Source organism: Xyrauchen texanus, unplaced genomic scaffold (genome assembly GCF_025860055.1).
Source record: "Xyrauchen texanus isolate HMW12.3.18 unplaced genomic scaffold, RBS_HiC_50CHRs HiC_scaffold_652, whole genome shotgun sequence".
In the NCBI taxonomy this organism is placed as follows: Eukaryota; Metazoa; Chordata; class Actinopteri; order Cypriniformes; family Catostomidae; genus Xyrauchen; species Xyrauchen texanus.
In genome coordinates, this window is record NW_026266635.1 from 1 (window position 1) to 22,188 (window position 22,188).

The 22,188-nt window shown below is 37.4% G+C and overlaps 2 protein-coding genes across 2 annotated transcripts; both read left to right on the forward strand.

Moving 5' to 3' along the window:
- Positions 1-468: 468 nt before the first annotated feature.
- cat (catalase) lies at positions 469-10,611 on the forward strand. The gene is made up of 13 exons (XM_052125114.1): positions 469-711; positions 1,843-2,014; positions 2,957-3,067; positions 4,177-4,307; positions 4,412-4,516; positions 4,614-4,739; positions 5,161-5,352; positions 6,517-6,669; positions 6,744-6,882; positions 7,026-7,156; positions 7,246-7,353; positions 9,853-9,936; positions 10,025-10,611. Exons 1-13 carry the CDS (start codon positions 649-651, stop codon positions 10,085-10,087), a joined length of 1,578 nt encoding a protein of 525 aa, XP_051981074.1. The 5' UTR covers positions 469-648; the 3' UTR covers positions 10,088-10,611.
- A 1,630-nt stretch (positions 10,612-12,241) lies between these two features.
- Positions 12,242-13,330, forward strand: LOC127642491 (interferon-induced transmembrane protein 5-like). The gene is made up of 2 exons (XM_052125115.1): positions 12,242-12,625; positions 12,847-13,330. The coding sequence occupies exons 1-2, from the start codon at positions 12,419-12,421 to the stop codon at positions 13,066-13,068; spliced, it is 429 nt and encodes a 142-aa protein (XP_051981075.1). The 5' UTR covers positions 12,242-12,418; the 3' UTR covers positions 13,069-13,330.
- The last annotated feature ends 8,858 nt before the right edge of the window (positions 13,331-22,188 follow it).

Below are 22,188 nucleotides of genomic sequence, written 5' to 3' on the forward strand. Positions count from 1 at the left end.
ATTAAAAGAAGGAAAAAAAACGAGAATTCATCTTGATTCTCCCAGTGGTCTATAAGTTAAATAATAATAATTTTAATAATAATATAAAAAATTTAATTAAAACCCATTTTTCGGGGGGTTTTAAAATGTTTTAATTAAAAGCACTAATGCAAAAAGTAACGTGTAATGAAATTATTTGAGAATTGGCCTATTAGAGAAGAACTGTAGTTCTGACAATAGTAGCACAAGAACAATGAAAAATGTTGACCTTGTGTTTTATTAAAATTATTATTTATATTTTAAAAAAGATGCACTGGAAATATGCCGCGAGCATGGTGCTCTGCGATTTGTTAGTCTGGTTGTTTAATAAGAAAATAAATTCTGTGTGTTTTATTGTATAACAGTTTTAATAACAGTATGTATTTTGGGCTGGTATTTTTTGAAATGGGCGGGTTTTAAGCTGTAGATGGGCTGGAAATCTTTAGTCCAATCTGGCAACACTGATTGGGTTCAGAGGAGATCATGTAAGGTTAAGTTCAAAGAGCAGAGTGTTACCAAACCCTGATAAATAACAACCTTTCTGTCAGACTCCCATCTCAGTGTGCGTGTTCCGATCAAGAGGAGCGTGTGTTTGATCCAGCATCAGAGATACAATTGTGTCGTTTCATAATGGCAGAAAGAGAAAAGGCGACTGATCAGATGAAACTATGGAAGGAGGGACGCGGATCTCAGGTCTGCTGCCGAATTAATCTTATTGTGTTAAATAGTTCAAGTTTGTGGTTTTGTGAACATCTGATTTTGCTTGTGCTTAATGGCGTTATTGTGCCCTGAGAAATTGTGCCAAAGGTTGCAGGTCTGTAACGCACAAACGCAAAACTATCTGAATATATCTCGGGTAATGATGTTCAGAATTGCCTTAAATTGCTCTAATTTTTTGCATTGCTTTAAAGTAACTTTATTCTAAAATACAGAGCTGAAACAAGGCCATCCATCTATCATGACTGCAGTGACAGACTGCAAAACCTCAACATGGTGCGATCAATACCTATGCTCATATTGTATATATTTTAGAACCTGAATCCGCTTTATGGTCAATTATGCTTACACACACAAGGAATTTGTCTTTGTGTTGGAGCTTCCAGTGCACAACAATACAAGACATGGACAATAACAAAAAAATAAAGGCTGATTTATTTAGGTTGATAATATTTAGCTGTCTATTTATGCTGTCTTATTTTTTGCATTGTTGGTTATTTTGCATATAATTTGAGGTTGAAAATACACAAAATTATCCGCCAAACATTTGAATATCCTTTTTATTAAATTTCAGGTAGTATGGCGGAATCGTTTAAGTAGGTCAGCACAGCAGCGTGACGATTCCTCCCCTCGACCCACTCCTCTCTAACCTGATTGGTCGACGTGATGATTGACACCTTGTTCGACCAATCATATCTTTCATTGCCTGTTCTTGCGGAACAGTGAACGCTGCAACGTAGAAATAGCCCCTTCACCCTTCATTTATTTTTATTAGTAAAGCGCAGTTCACCTTAATTGCTCTCAAAACAGTTTAGTCTGATAACCATAAAATACTTTCATTGTTATTTAACCACAATTTCCAGGCCATTCGAAGACCAAAGGCCAATACAATAAAGATTTGTTTTGCAATTATGTGTTTACAAGACTTATTTATATCACATACACTCCTCAGAGATATCAAGATAATTTTATGAAGTCATTTACTAATATTATGACATGATTTTCGGAGGACCAGAAGTCAAATATTCTTTGGATATGTTTAGGTGTGATGTTGCTTTAATTTGATTCAGTCTTGTCTTTAATATGTCATGTTTGGTTTCATTACAGCGGCCGCACACCATGACAACTGGAGCCGGGGTCCCGATAGGGGATAAATTAAACCTGATGACCGCGGGTCCACGTGGGCCACTGCTGGTTCAGGACGTGGTGTTTACTGATGAAATGGCCCACTTTGACCGAGAGCGGATACCAGAGAGAGTTGTGCATGCTAAAGGAGCAGGTTAGTGTAAACAAACACAGGTTCACAGTTTAACGTGTGCATGCGCGCGTGTGCAACCAGTCAGTATTGACTGATGTATTGAAGTTTGAATAACCTTACAAATTTAACATTGCTTTCAAAAAGTAAACTTGACGTAACAAAGTAACCGTTCTCGTCTCATTTTGAACCAGACATAATAAGGGATGGGCATTTTGAGTAATTTTGTAGTCAAGTACTCGATCACATACAAAATCGATTACTTGAAATTTAGAATTCAACAATAAGTTCAACTTTTGAATCTGTTTTTCATATGAAAAAATTTGCACTAGGCATAAATGACAAGATCTAGATAGGAAAAAAGTCTCTTTTTTTTCCTTCTCTCACACTGAAACATAAATTCCAAGTTTTCTGAAGCCATACAAACACTTGGGGGGGGGGAACTAATGGCAAGATGTAGGTTAGAGAAGCAGTTTTAATGTTGCCCATGGCAGGCACAAAATTAGAGTAGGTTTTTTTTTTTTAATGAGTTGAATATTTAAAGCTGAGTGAGTACTCCATTAATTGATTATTCATGCACATCCCTAGTAATGGCCTGCGGTTGAGTGAGTGAGTCAGCCGATCTGATTCAGTCCATGACTCATAATCGATGCAGTCTTATTCGACAGTCAATTCGACTGATTCATTAATAACCTGCACCTTTTGAGCAATTTGTTTGTAAATTTGACTGCATGTTGCATTGTATGTCTGTTTTGCATGTAGTCAATGCAGGATAATGCAATAGCTTTTTTTTTTAAAATGGTAAAAAAACAATGAAACATTAGACACAGACAGTAATGGATGTACAGAATTGGGATACTTGAGAGCTGACTAGATGGAGAAAATAGACTTTTCCATTAAACTGATTGTATTTAGAATGTAGTTTTATTGCTGTTTTACTGAAATCTCTCTTCTGTCTCTTTGCAGGAGCCTTTGGATTCTTCGAGGTGACCCATGACATCACACGTTATTGCAAAGCCAAACTGTTTGAGCATGTGGGAAAAAAGACACCCATCGCTGTTCGCTTTTCCACTGTGGGTATGTATCTGCGTGAATATTGTACAAAGAAAACTAATTCTATTATATGGATTTGTTTGTCCTAGTGGAACCTGGACTTAACCTGGAGATATTGATCATTATGTTGGATTAGAAATGCTGGGAATTTGTGTCGTAACTGAAGTCCTGACACTCGGGTCTCTGAAACCTAGCCAAAGGGTTTTATAAGAGGGTAAAGAGCACATGTACAAACCGTGTGACTAGAACAACAGGCACACACACACACACACACACACACACACACCTTCATACTAGCAATTAAACATACTTCCATGATCATACAATGTTTTTTTGGATTTAAGTTATTATTTGGTGCTGTAATTTGATTGGCTGCTGGCAGTAATTTTGGTCTATTTGTCAAATCGGTATTTTAAGGATATTTAAACTGTGGTGGAAATTTCTGTAACAAGACTCACTGAGACTAGAGTATCCTTCTGGTTATTTCTTACACATTTGCAGCAGACTCGAGCCATACAGAGATCCAAGGTCTCCACAGGTAATGAGCAAAAAAAGCTCTTTTCTGTTCACTGTTGTATAGAAAGATTTACTTTGTGGTTTCAGCACCCCACCCACACCCAGCTCCCCATTTGTTATCTGGCCTACTTGACTGCTTACGCGCACAGACTGAAGAACACTTTGTAACAACAGTTGTGTCTTATACTCCCCTAACTTGTGAGATATGCCTGGGTAACCTAAGGACATGACAGCAGTGGTTACTATGAAAGTCAATGAAGTAATGGCTGCTTCAATTTAAAGCTATAAATGTGTTCAGTAGTTTCAATTAACATAGAGCACACAGAGTATTCATTGTATTTTCCACTACATAAACACTTGGACATAATTGGACAAGATTTGGTGTGCATCCTTAAAATGTCTACATGTCAAAGTCTACCAAGTTTAATTATGTTTGGACTTTGCATTTGGAAGATATAGGGTGATAAGTGAATTTGGCAAAAATGTGTGTTTACTTATTAGCATTATATAACAACAACAATAATAGAAGTCTGTGGTATGTCCACATTTAGATAACTGTGTGTGTGTGTGTGTGTGTGTGTGTGTGTGTGTGTGTGTGTGTGTGTGTGTGTATATAGCTGGGGAGTCTGGGTCAGCAGATACTGTGCGAGATCCTCGAGGATTTGCTGTCAAATTTTACACTGACGAAGGGAACTGGGACCTCACAGGAAACAACACCCCCATCTTCTTTATCAGGGATGCACTTCTGGTGAGACACTACACACACAGCCACACACATGTATGCAGTTGATTTGTTTATACTGGGTAGTTATTCTATCCAGATTATAATGGTTTGTATGTGTTTATTTGTAGTTTCCGTCCTTCATCCACACTCAAAAGCGGAATCCACAAACTCACCTGAAAGATCCGGATATGGTTTGGGATTTCTGGAGTCTGCGTCCAGAATCTTTACATCAGGTACAGCTGCAGAAGCCATCAACTTGCTGTTTAGAACATCTGTATTCTTATGTTCCTACAGAATGTCTCATTCACATTGATCTGCATGTGTTCGTAGGTGTCTTTTCTGTTTAGTGACCGTGGAATTCCGGATGGCTACCGCCATATGAACGGATACGGATCGCACACCTTCAAACTGGTTAACTCTGAGGGGCAGCCTGTCTACTGCAAATTCCACTACAAGGTTATTATTTGTCTGTTTGTGTATGTATTGGGATAAGTAATTCCATTTTATGAATAGTTGGGGCAAAGTTATTTATACTTAATTCCACATGGGCCATTAAAGACTCGATCATACATTTTTACTACCAGGCAAAGATCCTATCTGTGAAATATATTTTATTGGAGTTCTTGTCCCATGATGTTAAAAACATTGTATATATTTGCAAAAATCATACCTTATACTGTATTAAGTGTGACATGCTATGTTTTGGGTGTAAAATAACTGATAGCAAAATGTTGCATGAAGTCACAAAATCGCAACCAATCACAATGTAGTTTAATTGACTACATAATGTTTTATGTGGAGCGAGATTTTGGACCCAAATTTTCAATGTGGATTGTGCGACGTGATTTGCCACACTTAGTTACACTCTCTTCTTCAGACTGACCAGGGCATTAAGAATTTGACTATTGAAGAGGCGGATCGTTTGGCTTTCAATGACCCAGATTACTCCATCAGAGACCTTTTCAATGCCATCGCAAACGACAACTTCCCATCATGGACTTTCTACATTCAGGTCATGACCTTTGAGCAGGCGGAGAACTGGCAGTGGAATCCCTTTGATCTGACTAAGGTACCAGCGTGCAGGTGTCTACGGACCCTTGACGACAAATCAGACTTTGTTCAGCAGAAGAAAGACTTAATTTTTTGCAAATTGATCAAAGTCTGATTTTTAGAAGTATATTCAAACTCTGTAGGTCTATACGATGCAAGTAATTGGTGGCCAGAACATTTGAAGCTCCAAAAAAATATTACAAAAAGGAGCATAAAATGAATTAATACGACTCCAGTGGGTAAATCCATGTCTTCAGAAGTGATATGATATGTGAGGTGAGAAACGGATCAATATCTCGATCCTTTTTTTTTTACTGTAAATTTCCACTTTTCAGTTTCAGATTTTCACATTCTGAATGTGGATATTTATAGTAAAAAAGGATTGAACTATTGATCTGTTTCTCCGCCAAAGTGATTGCATCGCTTCAGAAGACATGTATGTAACCACTGGAGTCGAATGGAATACTTTTATGATGCATTTTATGTGCTTTTTGGAGCTTTAAATTTCTGGCCACCATTTACTTGCATTATAAGGACCTACAGAGCTAAGATTCTTTTAAAAATCTTTTGTTTGTGTTCTACAGAAGACAAAGTCATACACATCTAGGATGGCATGAGAGAGTAAATTTATGAATGATTTTACATTTTTCGGCGAACTATCCCTTTAGAAAATTTAAGATGATCATTTAAAGTTTTTATATATATATATATATATATACACACACACACACACACAAATTAATGAAAGTCTGATGGTTAGACATTACAGTATGACTAGCTTTTTGTCTGACTGTCCTGTTTCATGGTCTCATATGGTTTGATTTCCATTGGCTGCTCACCATATGACTTCAGATTTGAGTCGTGACATACACTGAGATTTCCTTTTATAGTCTACTTTAAAATATCAAATATTTTTGATATCCTCCAACTAAATGGAATGTCAAATTTGATGACATTTTTGGACACCAGAGTAAGTGAATCCTCTCCATCAGATCTTTGTGATTGGCCCAAAGCAGGCTTCTTAAGCACATTCTGAAATTGTACTTAGTACTCTGTACATTGAACATTTTATGGTAATGTTACAACTTCTCATTCAGGGAAATTGCCAGAACCATATCTGCAGAATAACTGTAACAATTAGGTTTTATGTTAGTTGTGAATGACTGACTGTTGTATGTTTCAGGTCTGGTCTCATAAGGACTTCCCTCTGATTCCTGTTGGCCGTATGGTGTTGAACAGAAACCCAGTCAACTATTTTGCTGAGGTTGAGCAGCTCGCGTTTGATCCCAGTAACATGCCGCCCGGTATCGAGCCCAGCCCAGACAAGATGCTGCAGGTATACTTTCAGTCTCTCACTTAATTAAAGTGTAAATTACTAATGACTTTAATTACTCATGTTTTTTGCCTCAGGGGCGTCTTTTCTCCTACCCGGACACACAGAGGCACCGGCTCGGAGCTAATTACCTCCAGCTGCCCGTTAATTGCCCCTTCAGCACCCGTGTGTCAAACTACCAGAGAGATGGCCCCATGTGCATGTATGACAACCAGGGTCAGTAAAAACCATCCTTACCTATATTGTCACAATTTGTTTTATATACCAAGATTCATTCTGCTAGTGTTTCAAGTTAAATTAGGCCCCTAATAGTCTGTTACTGTATTGAAATCTCAAGCATTTCCTGCCCTGCCCTGTAGGGGGAGCTCCTAACTATTACCCCAACAGCTTCAGTGCCCCCGAGATCCAGCCACGCTTCGTCGAGTCCAAGTTTAAAGTGTCTCCTGATGTGGCCAGATACAACAGCGCAGACGATGACAATGTGACTCAGGTTTGTTGGAGCGCATGTGTATTCATGTATGGATATCAATTATAGAGTGCACATGTTAGAGTAATAGTCTGCTCTGAAACTTTCTGCAGGTGCGCACGTTCTTCACTCAGGTGTTGAATGAAGCCGAAAGAGAGCGCCTCTGTCAGAATATGGCCGGTCACCTTAAAGGAGCTCAGCTGTTTATTCAGAAACGCATGGTAAAGATCTTTATCATCATTTTCATTCTTCTCATGCTGCTGGAGTTTAAGTCCTGATATATTATTTGGTTATTGTAAGGTCAACATTGCATTAAGGCATGCTCTGTTTTATTGCGAACAATTTATCTATGCATGTTATTTAAAAAAATATATATTATAATAATCTGTTTTCATAATCTTTAACCAAAATTTTACTTAAAATATCTATATAATATATAATTATTATTATTATTATTTTTTTCTCAATTGGCTTTTCGTTTCTCCCAATCCAATCAATTCCCGGTTTATAAAATCAAGCCCTGCCTTATTTTATTTCTTGTTATAAATATCCAAGATATTCAGAAGTTTACATCCACTTAAGTTGACAAACTAATTTAACCATTCCACAGATTCATTATTGCCAACTATAGTTTTGGCAAGTTGATTAGGACATCTACTTTGTGGTTGACATTAGTAATGTTTTTTAACAGTTGTTTACAGTCAGATTGTTTCACTTTTAATTGACTATCACAATTCCAGTGGGTCAGAAATGTACATACCCTTGTGCCTTTAAGCAGCTTGGAAAAGTCCAGAAAATGATGTCAAACCTTTAGGCAATTAGCCAGCTAGCTTCTAGTACATGAGTATAAACCCCATGGGACCATTCAGCCGTCATACCGCTCAGGAAGGAGATGCATTCTGTTTCCTAGAGATGAACATTGTGTGGTGTGGTAAGTGCAAATAAATCCCAGAACCACAGCAAAGGACCTTGTGAAGATTCTGTAGGAAACAGGAAGACAAGTATCTATATCCACAGTAAAACGAGTCCTATATCGACATAACCTGAAAGGCTGCTCAGCAAGGAAGAAGTCACTGCTCAAAAACCGCCATAAAAAAGACTACAGTTGGCAAGTGCTCAATGGGACAAAGATCTTTCTTTTTGGAGAAATGTCCTCTGGTCTGATGAAACAATTTGAACTCGTTGGTCATAATGAGCATCGTTATGTTTGGAGGAAAAATGGTGAGGTTTGCAAGCCGAAGAACACCATCCCGACTGTGAAGCATGGGGGTGGCAGCATCATGTTGTGGGGATGCTTTGCTGCAGGAGGGACTGCTGCACTTCACAAAATAGATGGCATCATGCGGAAGGAAATTTATGTTAATATATTGAAGCAACATTTCAAGAAATCTGCCTTTAAGTTAAAGCTCGGTCGCAAATGGGTCTTCCAAATGGACAATGACACCAAACACACCTCAAGTTGTGGCAAAATGGCTCAAGGACAACAAAGTCAAGGTATTGGAGTAGCCATCACAAATCCCTGACCTCAATCCAATAGAACATTTGTGGGCAGAACTGAAAAAAGTGTGGGCAAGCAAGGAGGCCTACAAACCCGATTCAGTTACACCAGTTCTGTCTGGAGGAATGTGACAAAATTCCAGCAACCTAATGTGAGAAGCTTGTGAAAGGCTACCCAAAATATTTGACTAACAAAGTGTATGCAAACTTCTGACTGTGATGAAAGAAATAAAAGCTGAAATAACTAATTCTCTATTCTTATTCTGACATTTCACATTCTTAAAATAGTGATCCTAGCTGACATAAGACAGGGAATGTTTTCTACCATTAATTGTCAGAAATTGTGAAAAACTAAATGTTTATGTAAACTTCAACTGTACTGCATATATATATATATATATATATATATATATATATATATATATGCGCGCATGCATGCAACTATCGGCAGAGATTTTATACTGATAACCGTTAGTTCCAACTATCGGCATCAATTAATCAGCAAAACCGATATGTCGGTCTACCTCTTGTTGAGAACTTCCAGGTCAAATATAAACTAATCTCAATCAACAGCGTTTTTGGCATTTTGATTACCACAAATAATTATTTTGACTTGTCCCTCGGTTATTCAAACAATTATGTTACAGTACTTGCAATGGAAGTGAATGGGGCCTGTCCATAAACCTTAAAATACAAAAGTATAGCCACAATATGTAAACGTGTGTGTTAACATGGTTTTATCGTGAGAAAATCCTGGAATTGCTGCCATTTCGGTTTATGAAATTACAGAGTTTAAACCTGATATTTCGTCAAATGTTTTCTATTTTCTGTAACTTTACACAAGTTTAATAAGCAATTTAATTGTAAAAATATCATGTGTAATGTTTACTTCTTGTTTACGTCTTTTGAAACTGTATTTTAATGTTTATAGACTGGCCCCATTCACTTCTATTGATAGTGCTTTTACCTTTTGATTTTTAATAAACAAGGGGCGAGCCAATTATTTTTTGCGATTTATCAACATCGTGCCACAAACTTTTATTGTACCCAGAACATTCCTTTTAATGTCATGAAAACCAATCCGTATTTTATTTATTTCAATTTACACAGCTAAACAAACCTTTAGAAATAAACAGACCTCTCACGTAGATGCTACACATTGATGGTAATCTATAAACAAGCTTCATGATTCTGCTAGATGAATGAGTGTTCTGTTTCTACAGGTGCAGACCTTGATGGACGTTCACCCAGATTACGGATCCCGTGTTCAAAAGCACCTGGATAAATACAATGCAGAGGGGAAGAAGGTAGGAAAAACACACTCAATTACACATAGTCAATTATGTCATTTTATAGAATGTCATTATTTATTTTTCTTTCTGTTTGTCTCTCCAGAACACCATTCATGTTTATTCTCAAGGTGGAGCTTCTGCTCTGGCTGCAGCTTCTAAGATGTGATTTCAAAGGGCCGCACCTCTGGTCACACTTAACAGATACACGTGCTCAACAACACTAACATGCATACGAGTGTCTAATGTTCTCTGAAATTCTTGTGTAATGATTTATTCATTCCTTGCTGTAGAGATACAGATGGCATATAATATGGACAATTCATAATTGGTGTAAGTAGGTTATACAATAAGTTCTCAATGCATCATGAATTTAGCTACATAATTGTCATGGCATATAACCTTTAAGAGGCCTTCAATGCATACATAAATATGAGCTAATCTAAAATGAATCGGCTATTGCCTGTTTCAGGATTTTGTGACATGTAGAACACCCCTAAAGAGAAAAATGCTGTGTGAGCCTTAGTTTGCATTTTGTTTTCTTGGCTACCAATACAGTTTAAAGCTGATAATGTGAAATTAACTCCGTCCCTTTTGCCTTAACTGAATACAATTCAGTTCTTATAACAAGAATGTGAAGTCTTGTCATTTTGTAATCAATAAAGCAGATTATTTGATCTCCTTGACTGATTTGTGAATCAAGCTCTCAATTAGATTCCAAAACCATTTGATTCGATTGTAATTCATTTGGATGTCTAAGTTATAATGTCCACTTTGCTTCCATATTATAATATGAAAATTTACAGGGAAGCTTTTAGCTCTTGAATGGTCTTAACGATCAAGTCCAACTGTTGATCTCACTGGGTCAAATTGACCCAACTCGTTAAATCAGTTCAACATTTTCTCAAAATTAAGGAGAGAACCGTTACTAACATTTTTACTAAATTACAAATGGAAAGTTTACTCATTTTAAATACATTAAATGCTCCAAATTTACATTAGAATATATGTACAGTACGTGTTTGTGGATTGGTGTGTGTTGGTCGGTTCTGCTTAAACCACACACAGACAAACATTTGTTCCCATTTGTTTCCATAGACTTCCATAGTTTTATATTGAAGTAATAATATTGTGACAAATTGTGTGCATGCATATCTTTGGAGTGTGTGTGTGTGTGTGTGTGTGTGTGTGTGTGTGTGTGTGTGTGTGTGTGTGTGTGTGTGTGTGTGTGTGTGTGTGTGTGTGTGTGTGTGTGTGTGTGTGTGTGTGTGTGTGTGTGTGTGTGGAGGAGGGATGTGTGTGTGGAGGGATGTGCGTGAGTGCAAATATGAATGTGTGCATTTCTAAGTAATATTTTGGACTGTTCTAAAATTTTACAGCTTTCTTGTAACTCTTTATATACACTGGGTCAATTTGACCCAGAGGGCTTTTTTTTCTTCTTTTTTCTTATCTTTATTATAATAAATTCATTGCCAGGTTCGGATCACCTCGGTGGAGGATGTCATGAAGTTTCAAGTCGAAAAGGTCAAGTTAAATGATTTAAATCAGTTAAACGTTCAAAGGGGTCAAATTGACCCATAATTCCATTTAAAGGGTTACCTTGGTCCATTACGAAAACTGCAGTTCAGTTGATATTTATTTTACAGATAATAATAATCAACTCAACCAAAACTGAAGTAAACTTTAAAGTAGGAAAAGGTTGTCAAATCAGTGCTTTTGATCAGCTCTAAAAGCAGCATATACGTGTGTGTGTGTGTGTGTGTGTGTGTGAGACCTTGCTTTTTCTTGCACTGCCACAGTAGAGGGTGCCATTTTCTTAAAAAGGAACCCAAGATCCTAACATGACATTATGGTCACTAAAATAAATTGTATTTAAACTTATTTTAAAAGTTATGAAGTGGTGGTATTGCTGTAGTGCACATGCTTTCCACAGCTTTGGTTCTCCTGCAGCGATGTAGGCTCTAATATCCACCCCTAAATCGTTCTGTCTGTTTATACTTCCATACAAATATGCTTCAATGTTTTTTTTTTATCTGTCCAGCCAAATGTGGGTTATAAAATAGTCTCACTCTGTTTTTACAAAACCACAGGACAGATAATAGTTTAAGACGCCAGATTGTTTTTATTATAACTCTGTTTTGACAAAGTTCTGTTCATGTGTTTGTCTTTGTAGGGTTGCATGCATTCCTCTCTATAGAAATGGCCAAAAAAGTCAAATCATCGGCAAGTTAAATGCATAAAGTTGAAATGTTTTATCCAGGTTTTCAAGACATGTTCTCTTTGTGTGCCTTTTTATACGTTTTGGAGAAAGATTCATATATAATGTTGCATGTATGAAAGCACCATGCCCTGATCTCCCTAGCAATGACCACATAATGAAGGACCTCTCTCTCTCTCTTTTGACTCCACCCATGTAGTATAAGTAGGGTTCTGATTTTTCTCTTCAGTAATTTCTCTTCAGATTCTTCCAGGAGCTGACCCTTGACCTTGAGCCCCAAGGATGGATAACGCCACATACAGCTATGTGAACGATTGCACTCCGCTCACAAACTGTAAGTCTGGCCGAAAGGCTGGTGGCTCAACGGTGGTCAACATGAGCCATGCGGGCAAGAAGCCACCAAATGACTATCTGATTTGGTCTTTGTGTAACACTTTGTACGTTAACTTCTGCTGCCTGGGATTCATGGCCTTGATCTACTCCATCAAGGTGAGCTCCAACATCAAAAAACAATTTTTGTACCTTTGAAAGGATTTTCAGAGTGCAAAAGAAAACAAATATTCTAATTAGTGTTTTGATGAAGAGAAATTACATACTCAACCTAAGATACTGAAATTAAAGATCTCTACTGAGGTATTAATGCTTTAAAGATCTCAGAAAACCATACACTGAGCTGTAGAACCGATAATATAGGATGTTTGTGTTTTCAGGCTCGAGATCAGAAGACCTTGGGTGATATACGTGCCGCACAGGAATGCTCAGACAAGGCGAAGTGGTACAATATTCTGGCATCAGGCTGGAATCTGTTGATTCCTCTGCTCTTGCTGGGTTTGCTGGTTCTGCTCCTGGTTCATCTGGGCAGCTCAGAGGGAACGTTTGATTTCTTCGGCGAGGACGGATTCCAGAGTTTCATGAAGCTTTTCAGCAGGTAGAAAGAACGACTGGCAAACCAACCCTCAAAACTCCTGCAAACCTACTGGACTGTTCACCCTCACTCCACTTTCTCAATGTATTATTTTCTTTGGCTATGTGATGAAATTATGATTATTTCCATAATTAATATAAATTTACTGTATGTTGTCCTAGTATATCTGTGCTACATTTCTATTTTACGAAGTAAATTGGCTCAATAGTATTTAATAAAGTATTTAAAGGTTAACAATATTTTACACGTGTCTCTTAATCCATTGGATACAACTTTATACCCCTATTATAAACACACTGTGACGCTCGATTCGCGAACGAGTCATTCTTTGGAGCCGGTTCTTTCTGATGATACTTTTGAACCGATTCTCAAAGGGTTCGTGAACAGACTATAAAATCGATTAAAGAACATGTAAAAATGTGAGGTAAATAATGTGTTAGAACCACATAAAAGTTAACTTTATCTGTGTCACTCAATCGAAAACAAAGTTATAAGCAACTAAATGACGGAATACACCGCTGTTACAAACGCACCGTACAGAAGTTACGTTCGATTCGCGAACGAGTCATTCTTTAGAACTGATTATTTATTATGGTTCGGTTTAACCAATTCTCTAAGCGTTTATAAATCGACTGAAGAACCTAAATGGAAGTAAAACTGTGAGGTGAGTGATGTATTGGAACATTTAATCTCGTATATTTGACATAATCTATGTCACTCGAAAACAAAGGTATAAACGACACAAATTTTATTTTCATTTAAAAAAAGAGCGCCAAAATTGCTGCACAGGGCGTTCGACGAACTGAATAACGTTTTAAACGGTTCATTGAAACGAAAATTATTCGACTTATAAACGCTACTTTGAATGGCAGACGTCTGTAAAGAGGCTGTTTTTACTTTGTGTTTGTATGAACAGAGCTATTTGATTGATTCCTAATTCAATTTACATGATTATATTTTATGATTAAGAGGTAAACATGAGTTCTGTGTTAACCAGCCTTAAGATTTCTGAACGGTTGTATTTCTCATGTTGTAAAGGTAGAAAAGTAGCTGTGGCCTCTTTATACAGCTCTGGAAAAATTAAGACCACTGCAAAATTATCAGTTCCTCTTGATTTACTATGTATAGAAATGTGTTTGATTAAAATGAACATGTTTGTTTTATTCTGTAAACTACTGACAACATTTCTCCCAAATTTCAACTAAAAATATTGTCATTTAGAGCATTTATTTGCAGAAAATGACAGCTGGTCAAAATAACAAAAAAGTGTTTTTAGACCTCAAATAATGCCAAGAAAACCAATTCATATTAATTTTTAAACAACATAATACTAATGTTTTAACTTGGAAATAGTTCAGAATTAAATATTTGGTGGAATAACCCTGATTTCCAATCAAAGCTTTCATGCGCCCTGGCATGCTCGCCACCAGTCTTTCACATTGCTGTTTGGTGACTTAAGGCCACTACTGGTGCAAAAATTCAAGCAGCTTTGCTTTGTTTGATGGTTTGTGGTCATCAAACAAATCACATTCCAGAGGTTTCCAATTGGGTTGAGGTCTGGAGACTGGGCTGGCCATGACAGGGTCTTGATCTGGTGGTCCTCCATCAACACCTTGATTGACCTGGCTTGTGGCATGCAGCATTGTCCTGCTGGAAAAAAACCATCCTCAGAGTTGGGGAACATTGTCCGAGCAGAAGGAAGCAAGTTTTCTTCCATGATATCCTTGTATGTTTCTCGATTCATGCATCCTTCACAAAGATGAATCTGCCCGATTCCAGCCTTGCTGAAGCACCCCCAGATCATCACCAATCCACCACTAAATTTCACAGTGGGTGCGAGACAATGTGGCTTGTAAGTCTCTCCAGGTATTCGTGTAACCATTAGACGACCAGGTGTTGGGCCAAGCCTAAAATTGGACTCATCAGAGAAGATGACCTTACTCCAGTCCTCTACTGTCCAATCCTTATGGTCTTTTGCAAACCTCAGCCTGGCTCTTCTTTGTTTCTCATTGATGAAGGGCTTTTTTCTGGCTTTGCACGACTTCAGTCCTGCCCCTAGGAGTCTGTTTAGAACCATCTTCACTGTGCTCTTCCTCCCAGCTGCCGTTTGCCATTCTTTTTGTAGGTCACTTGATGTCATCCTACTGTTGTTGAGTGACTTTTGAATGAGTTGACGATCATCCCAGTCAGTGGAGTCGTTTTCGCCCTCTGCTGGTCTGTAGCTTTGTTGTCCCCAATTTCTGCTGCTTGACCTTGTTCTTTTGAACCGCCATCTTTGAAATTTTAAGGATGGAAGCAAACTGACGCTAACTGTATCCCTCTACCAGTAAAGCCAGAATTGAACCCTTCTTTTCCATACTGAAAACTTTTCTTTTCAATCCTTTTGGCATGGTCAATAGTTATTTTTTGATTCCAATTACTTTTGAGGTACTACTAGCACTGTTTTTGCCATCCAGCTGGTCCTAATATAAGAGGATAGTGATGACCACAGCAGTTTTTATACTTTTCCTCGTTAAATAAGATTTGTTTCAGGGTGAGGTTGCACCAGGTGTGCGTCTCATGTAAGTTGGGACATAAAATTCACACTAAGGGCTTTTTAACTACTAGTTAGTTTGTAACTAATTCAGTGTTTAATTTGGTTGCACCACCTGTACAGAGCGGTTATCTAAGTTACCGTAGACAGTCTGGCCATTCTCTGTTGACCTCTCTCATCAACAAGGTGTTTCCATCTGCAGAACTGCCCCTCACTGGATGTTTTTTTTTGGGCACAATTGAGTAAATTCTAGAGACTGATTTGTGTGAAAATCCCAGGAGATCAGCAGTTACAGAAATACTCAAACCAGCCCGTCTGTCACCAACAATCATCCATGTGATCATCTAAACAGAAAATCGTGTGAATCATGCAGATACGGGTCAGGAGCTTCAGTTAATGTTCACATCAACCATCAGAATGGGGAAAATGCAATCTCAGTGATTTGCACCATGGCAAGATTGTTGGTGCCAAATGGGCTGGTTTGAGTATTTCTGTAACTGCTGATCTCCTTGAATTTTCACACAAAACAGTCTCTAGTATTTACTCCAAATGGTGCCAGATGGATCATCCAGTGAGTTGCAGTTCTGTGGACTGAAATTACTTAATGATGGAGGTCAACAGAGAATGGCCAGACTTGTTCGAACTGACATAGTCTACGGTAACTCAGATAACCGCTCTGTACAATTGTGGTGAGAAGAATGCTATTCTGAGATGCAGGTTGGCGCTGTTTTGGCAGCACGAGGGGGACCTACACAATATTAGACAGGTGGTTTTAATGTTGTGGCTGATTGGTGTATAGAAACTGTATTTAAAATAAACAAGGGGTGAGAAATAAATACTAATACAACAGGCTAGAAAAATAGACATTTATTCATTTTAATATCCTATACATATTTTAAATCTGTTTAAACTTGACACTGGGCGTCACATCCTGAAAACTGCTCTGTTAGAACGGTTTCACGTTGAAGACCCACTTAAAAGAAAGTTTTGATCTCTTTCTTATAAATGTAAATGAGTGTAAATGTCAACATCATACTGTATGTCGAAAGGATTGAAGTCTGTCACTTAAAACATGAGCCCATTGATGTCATTAAATATCAGTCTGTTTTTTTTATTCTGACTGTTACTCCTGGTCGGAGGCTTCCGTAAATATTTAGTTTATAAGTAGGGTTACATTCTACCGAAATGTAATGGTGCAACACTCACATTTTTAGTAGTGCATAAATTATGACTTGGTTTCCATTTACGCCACAACTAGGCTAACTTACGTATTGCTGGTACACCCAGCCTCAAGTGATCACCTAATCAGTTCCTCATTAAGTAGAATGAGGTGTGATTTTGTTGGAATTCAACAGACACTGGAATGGCTGCCAAAAATGTTGATATGCTGATTTAACAAAAATTTGGAGTGGTCTCTTAATTTTTTCCAGAGCTGTATGTTTCTCTGTGCTCTGTAATGTCATGCTGTGCCGCCTGTGCTTACAGTGGTGACCCCTCCCAGCTGTGCTGGTATTTTTATCATTTAAATGACAGAGATGTTTGCCAACCTTCACTCCCCTTCTATTTCAGTCAGTATAAAGAGTGGACACAGATGTGCAGTGACTCGATTAAAGAGCAGTTAAAATACACACTCTCATATAGACCTGCTGCATGTGAGATGTGAGGCCATTTCTCATCTGTGCGGATTCTTGCTGACTCTTCGTTATTATAATTATCAATTAAATCCCTGAGACATTTGATGCCTCAGACCATATTTAAGATTACTGTCAATTCTGGACTAGCCATGTTATAATTCATCCAGGAAATAAACAGAATCTCACAAAACCGATCAATAACTTGTCTTTAAAAAATAAATAGAAAAATAAATAAGAATTAATATTTTGCAATAAAGGAATGTTCAGAGTTCAATACAATTTAAGCTCAATTGATAGCATTTGTGGCATAAAGTTGATTACCACAACAAAAGTTTCATGGGGGCCAATCCGGATACGTTGAAATACTCGCTGTTTCAAAAGTATAAGTAAACAATTTGCATGTTAACATGATTTTAGTTTGATAAAATTACTTGTAACCTCGCAGAAATTATGATTTTAAATAAGTCTACAGCTCAAATACTACGTGAGTTTTAACAGAAGTATTAATGCAAGTGCTTTTATAAAAATGTAAAGCTTAAGCTTTCTGCATTTAAACCCTCCAAATATTGGCTCCATTGACTTCCATTGTAAGTGCATCACTGTAACCTCGATTGTTGATTCTTTTGTTTTAAAAAACGAGGGAAGAGTCTAAATAAAATGTTGTGGTAATTAATATTATGACACAAAAGCTGTTCATTTCAACATGGTATAAGAAAATTAAGCCTATTTTGATAGACATTATTGTCAAAACAATTAAGTACAATGCCATAAAATAGCATTCTCATTATTGTAATGCAAATATAATACTTTATTAATGATATTGTAAATAATTTATGCTGATTAAAAATATATATTGTAATTTTTTTATTGTAATCCAGTAAAAAAAAAAAAAACATCCAGATGCATTACAGGAATAGGAATGAGAATATGGGGAGAAAAAAAATCATGATAAATAAAACAGAATCTTAATGGTCCTTAAGGAGCTTTATTTTCTTTAAAACAATTATTAATAGTCAGTCATTATTTGGGAGTTGAAATATGTTTTATTTAGATTTACATTTCGACATTGTACAGTGTTAACATTCAAATTTAATATTGATATCTAGAATACAGCAATTTTCCATTGCAATTAAAATGTTATGTTCATTTGTCTGTTTTTTTTATAAAGGTTACTTGCATCCTAATGTCAAAATCAAGAAACAAATGATATTTTGAGTTGATAATTGTAAGTAGTCACTAAGCAGGTAATCAGTCGTTTAGCAGGCGACTCAAAATTGCAATCTTTTAGTTTTCAGATTGTAACCACTACTCCACTTAAGCATGTTTGACCTGTTTATTTATTTATTTATTTTTTAAACTTAAGGCATTTTCTTGAACTAAGTGATTACAATTGCTTTTTTCTGCTTGCTGTTGGATGGCCATGTCTCTCATTGTGATTTCATTAGAGTTTCAGCAGGATTCTTCTGCTTTCAGGAGGCAGCAGGAGGTTTTTCAGCTCCTGTGGTTTGAGCACAACCACATTAGGGAGGATCACACACATAAACACTCACTAGCTGAAATTAGCCACTGGAGCAGACGTCTATATGCAGCTGATCTCCGTGTACTGAGGGATAATCTTCCCTTTCCGTCTGGTTTTAGGCTCTTAGTCTATAATGATCCTCAGTAGTTAGTTTCTAGGTGGCTTTCAGCTCCCACCCAGTTTTAATAACAGGTAAGACATCAGACATGGTACATTTGTTCCATGGTTATAAGGGACCCAGTACAGTTATAGGACCAGGAGGTATTACGATGGTACTATATGATTTATATATACATATATGTACTATTGTGTTAAGATGGTACTACGGGTTAGGTAAAAATACCAATACCAGTCTTTTTTTTTTTATTTCTTTTCTATCCATACAAAGAAAGTGAGACTAAAATTCTGCCTAATATGTACTTTTGTGTTTCACACAGTCATATGAGTTTGTAACAACCTGAGGGTGAGAAATTGGGGACAGAATGTTCTTTTTTTTTTTTTTGGCAAATTATGCCTTTTAGGTCATACAACAACAACAACAAAAAAATCTCCAAAGCCATTGGCCAAAATTATTGGCACCCTTTTATTCAATAGTTTGTGCAACCTCCCTTTGTCAAGATAACAGCTCGGAGACTTCCCTTATAAAGCATAATGAGGTTGGAGAACACATGGCAAGGGATCTGAGACCATTCGTCCTAATACTTATGCATCTCTTAGAAAAAATACCACGGGATTTTTTTTAAATCATTATTGAATTTATTATTATTGTTTAATTTCATTACAGAAAGCGCAGTCCAAACTCTCCTGTGAACTGTTTGGTTAAACTGAAGCACTGTTTTCTCATGCCAGCAGATGGTGATATAGAGTCATTTATAGTGAGTCTCCAAGGACCGATGCATATTTGCGAATCGGTTCGTTTGGATAGTTCAATTCAATGATCCTGTTAAACAAACGGTTCACAAACGAGCCATCGTTCAAAAGGGTTGCCAGAAGGCCCCTCGCGACATTTACAAAAATAAAAATAATCTATTTTTTATCACTTTTTATTTTACATATGCGTCGTGTTGTGTACTTATTACATTGTTAACAACAACAATGTCGTTATAAGAACTTAATTAAACAGATTTACTCTCATACAAAATCATCCCTTTTACTGTCGAATAGCTTTGAGCTTTGCGAATCGGTTCGTGTGAACAGTTAAAAAGAATCGGTTTGAAAGAATGATTCGTTAGCGAATTGATCAAAATTGTGACTGCAATCCTTTTTTTAACGAATCGACCTGTGCTTAAAGCTTCTGAATTGTTATATAATGAATGTAAAAACAAATTAGCTTCTATTAAAAATCCCATACACGTTCTCTGTTTATCCCTGAATAAGAAGATTTTATCATGGTGTAAACACTTGAACCGCTGCTTTGTGCTATAGGTCTATTAAAACTCTATTGTCAAAAATGGGCAGTGTGAGTTTTTGGATATGTGTGAAATGAGCTGTTGACCCTTTATAGGACTGAATAAAATAGATATGTCAATGTGTACATTTGGACTGGCATCACAGCTTCTTTACAACTTTAAACACAATAACTACTGCCAATGTAATTGTTTATACACCTTTATATAAATGTAACTGAATTTGTACTTAAACCTGCAGGTCATGCAAGAACAACTCCTTACTTGCATGAAATTCATTTTCCCACAGAAAGAGTCAGCTGTTGAGTTACTAATTCATCATAAAATCTGCTTGGTCACATGTGTCAACAGTCTGACATCATCGAGCAGGTCCTGTCGCAGGGTGCAAATTTGATGTGCTTGGGTGAGTGTGTCAGCTGGTGCACTACAGCCTTGGCTGACCCCTCCCCCTGCTGTCTGTGGTTGGCCAGCTGGTGTCCATGGATATGCAGCTGTTAAGTGGATGAGAAAGTCCGGAGACCCCAGCACACATGAGGGGTGACATCTGCACTCCCACACTCAAAAAGCACATTTGAACTAGTTTATAAGTAATCTAATTTCAGTGTGCAATGAATGTTTTCGGAACCTACAGCTGTTTTAACCTAAAACTTGAGCTGATCTTGAACCAATTCTTCAACCATTCCAAAAAGGTGTTTTTGCAGCGATGCCACATCCACACTAGTCTTTTCTGTTTCCAAGCGTCATCGTTTTCCAAAGTATGTGGCGTTTTATAAAGTCTCCTTTTCCGGTGTTGGAAAAATGGCATTCTAGTGTAGACGAGAGGTGTAAACAGAAGAATGAATACGTTTTTAAATGAAAATGCATTTGTGTGGACATGTCCTTAGATATTTTTGGTTCCCTAAAGAACAATATTTGAAAAACCTTAGTCTAAACCTTTCTGCACAACAAAGAAACTTTTGTGTAAAAGGAAGTTTCCATGGATCTTAAAGGGATGGTTCACCCAAAAATGAAAATTGTCTCATCTTTGACTCACCCTCATGCGATCCCAGATGTGTAGGACTCTCTGTCTTCTGCTGAACACACAAAGATATTTAGAAGAAAATTTCAGCTCTGTTGGTCCTCACAATACAAGTCAATGGTGGCCAAAATTTGGAATCTCCAAAAAGCATATAAACGCAACATAAAAGTAATCCATACGACTCCAGTGGTTAAATCTAAATCTTCTAAATGATATTATAGGTGTGGGTGTCAAAGTGTGAGACAAAGAGACCAGAGGAAGAGCTGAGGAACCGTTCAAATAATTTAATAACACCAAATTGTAACTTTAACTGTGCTGGCGAAGACTGGATATCCCGGCACCGGCTGCAGATGAGGGAAGGAGTTTTCGGGATGAGTGCGCGCCATAGCCACACAATGGGCAGATCTGTAAAGAGAGTGTTCATAGATGAGTGTGTGCATTGTGGAAATCAGGAGCAGATTCATAGGAATCCTCCGTAGAAGCGTAGTGAGTTGCAGAGAACAACACCCAGCAGATTGGAAGGCAATCACTTTCCCCGACATGTGGACAGAGACAAGGAAACCTCCGTTGAAGATTCATGAGCGCAGAGAACAGGTGTACAGCAAGCTGGAAGGTAGGAAACTCCCGACATGCGGGCAGAGATGGGCAACCAAACAGATACACGAGGACCAACTAGGCAGAGAGAGTGAGGTAAGATACTTCACATCAAACAACAATCTAGCAAGGATACTGAGAACACAAAGGGTTTTAGTAGGGAGTGAATTAGAGGAGAACCAGGTGTTGCTAGGATGCTAATTAGTGGCATGATCAATGTTCCCATTTAAGATTTAAATCCTTTTTTACAATATATTTCCTCCCTGCTTAGTAGGTGGCAATATGCACCAAACATGCAAATCCACAAAAAAACAATAGAAGAAAGTGAAAGTGGAGATTCATAGTAAAAAAGGACTTGAATATTGAATATGTTTCTCACCCACACTTATTATGTCGCTTTTGAAGATGTGGATTTAACCACTA

What these genes read in the sequence shown, in the direction of transcription:
- cat (XM_052125114.1), top strand. Translation starts at nt 649, where the DNA reads ATGGCAGAAAGAGAAAAGGCGACTGATCAGATGAAACTATGGAAGGAG. An exon ending in AGGAGGGACGCGGATCTCAG is followed by an intron (nt 712 to 1,842) that starts GTCTGCTGCCGA and finishes GTTTCATTACAG; the next exon opens with CGGCCGCACACCATGACAAC. An exon ending in TGTTCGCTTTTCCACTGTGG is followed by an intron (nt 3,068 to 4,176) that starts GTATGTATCTGC and finishes GTGTGTATATAG; the next exon opens with CTGGGGAGTCTGGGTCAGCA.
- LOC127642491 (XM_052125115.1), top strand. Translation starts at nt 12,419, where the DNA reads ATGGATAACGCCACATACAGCTATGTGAACGATTGCACTCCGCTCACA. An exon ending in CCTTGATCTACTCCATCAAG is followed by an intron (nt 12,626 to 12,846) that starts GTGAGCTCCAAC and finishes TTGTGTTTTCAG; the next exon opens with GCTCGAGATCAGAAGACCTT.